Source organism: Bidens hawaiensis, unplaced genomic scaffold, assembly GCF_021521415.1.
Source record: "Bidens hawaiensis isolate Kalapana, Puna unplaced genomic scaffold, B.hawaiensis_p1.1 tig00041852_1, whole genome shotgun sequence".
Classification (NCBI taxonomy): domain Eukaryota; kingdom Viridiplantae; phylum Streptophyta; class Magnoliopsida; order Asterales; family Asteraceae; genus Bidens; species Bidens hawaiensis.
This window is the reverse complement of record NW_027497419.1, coordinates 127102-132804: the sequence shown is the minus strand read 5'-3', so window position 1 is coordinate 132804 and position 5703 is coordinate 127102. Positions and strand designations below refer to the sequence as shown.

General features: G+C 36.4%; 1 protein-coding gene across 1 annotated transcript; it reads left to right on the top strand.

Annotated features, from left to right (window-relative positions):
• Positions 1–494: 494 nt before the first annotated feature.
• LOC143593223 (organic cation/carnitine transporter 4-like) lies at positions 495–5446 on the top strand. The gene is made up of 2 exons (XM_077072920.1): positions 495–932; positions 4148–5446. Exons 1-2 carry the CDS (start codon positions 536–538, stop codon positions 5302–5304), a joined length of 1554 nt encoding a protein of 517 aa, XP_076929035.1. The 5' UTR covers positions 495–535; the 3' UTR covers positions 5305–5446.
• Positions 5447–5703: the final 257 nt, after the last annotated feature.

Here is a 5703-nt window from a genome sequence, read left to right as displayed (position 1 = left end):
TATATGGAGCCGGGTTTTGGTTAAGGGGTAAAAATACATTAGTACCCATGAAACTAACGAAAGTAACAACCGTTAGTTAACGGTTGGACCTGATTGTAAAAAATGACCCAAATGGCTCGTATTTATGAAAATGTCATCATAGGATTAAAACCTATATTTCAGTTTCCATCACATGGTCTATGTTTGCAATTAACTATTTAGATTTTTAAGAGTCAATATTTTTAATTTTAAAATGTCCAATCTTTAAATATAGATGAATCTAGTTTCCTCCTTTTAATTTAATATATATCTTAATTGGCACATGAATTTTACCTAAGCTGTTCCACACTCACATAGATATCGACAAAGATTAGACATCCAATATATTAGTTTGTTTAATTATATTTTATTTAAGGAAAATAAAAATTCAAGTGGGCAGGTATAGTATATGTAGATGTATATCCCCCAAACAACAATATAATAAAAATATTCCACAAATGATACGACTCTTCCCTCCAAACAAATAATAACATATACACTCCGGCACATCAACCCAATGGCCACCCCTAACCCTTCCCTATCCTCACCCCTCCTCCTCCCACCACATAAATCCCACCATGATCCACCACCCACCACCCGCCTTTGCATCGACGACATGCTACGCCACCACTGCGGCGAGTTTGGTTATTGGCAATTCAAACACTTTGTTTTAACATGTATGGCTTGGGCTCTAGAGGCCTTCCACACCATGGTCATGATATTTGCGGACCGGGAACCCGACTGGACTTGCCAGTCGTGCGTAAGTTCTGGGGACTTGTGTGAACTTCCGTCTGCTACGTGGGAATGGGACGGCGGGTCCGGGGTAAGTACGGTGGCCGAATGGGGATTAATATGTGGCCAGAAATATAAGGTGGGACTTGTTCAAGCCTTGTTCTTCGGTGGCTGTATGATTGGTAAGTTTTTAATTAATATTTGTAAAAATAGAAATCAAATTGTTAAAGAGATGTTGCAGGCGGTTGTGCCACGTTGGATTTCCGGTGCTAATCATTATGGTCGGGCGGGGTATTCATTTCCACCATGTTTTTTTCTCTGACAGCTAGACTTTATTATGAGATGGATAATACATAGGACCACACAATTTTTCCTTATCAAAAGAGAATACGCGCGTATTATGAATTTGATGTATAATTTTTAATATTAAACTTAATTTCCAAGCGTCGATCGGTTCATTTATAGCCCTATAATTTTTCTTATGAAAGGTCATGAGTTCGAGTCTCGTTTGAAGGTTTATAGCCTATTAGTTTACTTTCCTTATGAAAGATCGTGAGTTCGTGTCTTTCCCGAAATAGTATATTTAAGTTAAGCCAAGGGTTTTCAAGTTGTGGTTTTTCTTTTAAATGGGTTGACTAGGTCACTATATTTTCTTTGTAGGTGGAAGAGTGATTTATTTGTAGAGTGTGATCTCGGATGTATAGAATTTTATAGTTCAAAAATACATATTAAACTTAGTACTATAGGAAGTGTATAAGCCTTTTTTTGGTATTGTACACCATTATATTTGAAATGGTACAATAATAACTAACCAACGTTTATCTATTTAAAATTCAATTTTCATTTAGTATGGGTTTTAATCATCTCAAGTTATATTTTACATAGTTCTTAAGTTGTTAATACTAATTAGTGTATTTTTTTAATTAATTTAAACTCGGAAGGCAATAAAGAAAGAAAATTTCACTAAAAGATAACTAAATTAACAAATGTGAACAAATATCACTTTTAAAGTAGTAACTGGTAATAAAAAATAATTAAGTCTTATAGTTGTTTAATAATAATAAAACTAAAAAAAATTAATCAATACATAGTAACTAAAATCTATAAATGTTTTATTATCTTTGGCCTAGTAGCGAATATAAAGTCTCCAAGTGTTTTGGGTTCAAGCCTTAGGATAGGTAACAAATTACTACATATAATTAAGAAGTTTGGTGTCGTAAGTGGCTCATCGATCACTTGGTGGCACTATATTATTTGGTGAATTTTTTTTTTTTTGGTTCAGTGAACATAATAAATGTAATGAAAACCGATGAAACGCCGTTTTTTTAGTTCTGGTACCATAACAAACCTGAATGAAATTAGCTAATACTCGTGGCTACATTTAAAGCCTATGACCGACAGCGCTCCAATTTACTAATGCGCAAGTTTACCAACCGACCCCCCCCCCCCCCAAATTGGTCGTTGGTCCACAACATTTTTTATATTTTTTTCGTTTTTTTGTTCTGGTATAGTATCATACGTAACTAGAACCAATCGAATTCATGTCAAGCTACCAACTCAATGCTCAGGACTGATCGTCTGGGTTTTACCACCGCCCGGGTTTGCCAACCAAATAAACATCATCTTAAATATTTTGTTTTCTTATATGTTAATGTTTTATATGTTAATTTGACGAATTAATTTTTTGGGTTTAACTCTAAAACTTTATCAATGGTGTCTATATCGTAACGAACACAGCCGATACTAACCTAATTTGTGTCGAATTATCGTCGTAACGTTCAGGTTTTACTAACCCTTGGACTGAGGATTTGCCAACTGATGGGTTGAAAAACTAGTTTGTTTCTAAAAAAAAATATATCACTCATTTTAAAACTTTTAATAGTTATAAGCTCTTTTTTTAAATATTCAACGAAATTCAAAGTTATGTGACATTATTAATCATTTTATTGCCGGCTTTAAAAATAATAATTATTATGTAAAGTTTTTTATGAAGTTATACACATGTATTTATATTTTTCGAAGAAAACAAAATCAATTCAAGTATAGGTTTAAGCTTAAAGTGGTTGACTATAGATGTAAACGCAAGAAGTGAGTCATGTTCTTTGACGGCGGCTCTAAACGTTAAGACTTAAGAGTTAAGAGGGAAGCTGCCAAAAGGAATCTACCGAATATTGAAGAGATCCGATCTGATTTTGAAAATAAATATAATACTTTATACAATAAAATTATTACTTATTAAAAAAGATACTGCTTTTAATAATTTTTTTCTTACCGTCTTGTTGTTTCAAGACAGGCTATATATGTCTGGTACGTACCATATAATATTAGGGTGGCCGACATGTTTTCGGGCAAGTCCATAGGGTTGGTCGGAAAGTAACACTAGGCATGGAGGTTCTTCAAGGGGGATAAAATATTTCGTTAGAATGATATTTCCATTTGATCATTTCCAGTTAAACTAAGCACACCGGGAAATTTTACACTATATGACGTCTAGTCAGCTTTTGAGCACTTTGCAAAAAGTGGGTGTAGTGAGAAAATGCCTCCAAAACACCTCTCTTCCATCTCCCTCTCTACCTCTCTCTCACAAAACCTTTAAAACTCGTGTCACACCAAAGTTATGTACAAAACGCAGGTAACAAAAAATCAACCAAAACGGCAAGAGGAGGCGTTCCCAGCGTTTTGGCCTTAAAAGTTATGAGTGGTGTTGCTCAAATGATCAGCGTAGTCTATTATGATTATCAACAACATGTTATAGTTTAGATTATTAATTAATAACTGGCTTAGTGTATTAATATTCAATTCGCTTGTCGTGTTGTTATGGATGATATTAATTTCTGGTAATGATCATCGATCAACTTATGCGTATATTAAATAATTATTTATAAAATAATTTAAAAAAACAAACGAAACAAAACAAAAAGACATTGTTTATCTTCTAAAAATGATGAAATGAAACTTTAGTTGAGAAGAAAACAAAATCCGGATGAGGATTAGAAGACAGTCACACACGACTCTGATCCACAGACGCCAATGCAGACTCGAGTATCACTTTCTGTTTTTTAATATATCTATACATTAAGAGTTAAATATCCAATTTCCAATTTAATTTTCTAAATTAAGTATAATTTTAATATATTAAGTTGTAGAGTACCATAGGTTGGTAAGAATCGGTTTTGAACTAAACAGAGCCAAAACCATATATATCAGATATATGATTTAGGCTTCGGTTACTCGTTTAGTTATCTGTTTTGGTACTAGGTGGGTTTGGTTTATGGTTAACAATCGAAATTTGCGTTAAAATAAGATTTGCACAACTCTCAAAACCGAACCATCAGTTAAACGTCGTCTTGTTTGGTGGCTTTGCTCCTACTAAGTAAGTTGTTATTGTATGGTCTAGGTGCTGGATTATTTGGACATCTATCGGACTCGAAGCTAGGCCGAAAAGGATCCCTATCGGTTGTATGCATACTCAACGCGGTCTTCGGTCTACTGACTTCCCTCTCGCCAAACTACCTCACATACGTCCTCCTCCGGGTTCTCACTGGATTTAGCACGGGCGGGGTTGGTCTATGTGCATTTGTTCTAGCCACGGAGCCGGTGGGACCGTCTAAGCGGGGCATAGCCGGGATGTCCACTTTTTACTTCTTCTCGGGAGGGATAGCATTGCTCTCAGGGATCGCTTACGTCTTCCAAACGTGGAGGTCTTTGTACATCGCTTCGTCCGTACCATCCTTCCTTTTCGTGTTTCTAATTCTACCCTTCATCTCTGAGTCCCCTCGGTGGTACTTGATTAGAGGACAAACGGATAAAGCGATGGATATCATGCGGGCCATCGCCACAACCAATGGGAAATCTTTACCAGGAAACGTCTATGTTGCGTGTGATGAGGAGGTTAAAGAAAATGATGACAAGATTAATGAGATTCGGTCAAAAGAAGTGATAACGGGGTCAGTGGTAGACGCCCTCAAATGCCGGTTAACGCGTGTCCGTCTAATTCTCGTGGTCGGGATTAACTTTACGTGCTCGATCGTGTACTATGGTCTTAGCTTAAATGTAGTCAACCTCGAGACCAATTTATACATTAGCGTGTTGGTCAACGCAGTAGCCGAGATGCCCGCGTTTTTTCTCACAGCACTGTTGATCGACCGGTTCGGGAGGAAGCCGTTGGCGATCTGGACACAATGGTTTAGCGGGATATTTTGCATTGTAGGGAGTTTTATCGAAAACGAAGGAGCATGGAAGGTGGTGCGGATGGTGTGTAGTGTTTGGGGGATTTTCGGGATGGCGGGGACTTATAATCTGTTGTTTATATATGCAATGGAGTTGTTTCCGACAGTGGTGAGGAACGCCGCCCTTGGTTGTGCCACTCAGGCGGCACAAATGGGGGCGATTTTGGCGCCCTTCGTGGTGGTTTTGGGCGGTGGGGTCCCGTTTTTTGTTTTTGGGGTGTGTGGAATAATGGGTGGCGTTCTGACATTTTACTTGCCAGAAACTTTGAACAAGCCGTTGTATGATACGATGGACGGGATGGCAGATGGAGAGAATGAAGTTTAGAGTTGATACGGTAAACTTTTAGAAAATTGATGATTGTGTTAATCAAATAATGTGTGTTTTGTGATGAGAACATGTTTACATATCCTAGAATTAAGCCGTAGTTGTATACAATTAACATTTTGTGAGGATCAATGAACGGGTAAATAAAGTGATGTGACATGTAATGGTTGGCTTTTAATTTGAATCTAGATTTTATGCAATGCACTCATGTATCCCTCTAAACTTTCAAAACCAGTCAAAAACACTGTTTCTTCTCCCTTTATTTACTCACATTATAAATGCTAGGAAAAAATTTATTAGTGAAAATGAGTTTTTCACTAATTTTGGACATGAATAATATATTTATATATGTGTTGTATAAATATTGATTTGAGTGTTTAAAACGGAGTTTAGATGAAT

Excerpts from the sequence above, each read along its gene's own strand:
- LOC143593223 (XM_077072920.1), top strand. The coding sequence starts at position 536 with ATGGCCACCCCTAACCCTTCCCTATCCTCACCCCTCCTCCTCCCACCA. Across the intron at positions 933-4,147 it reads CTTCGGTGGCTGTATGATTG|GTGCTGGATTATTTGGACAT; the intron begins GTAAGTTTTTAA and ends TGTATGGTCTAG.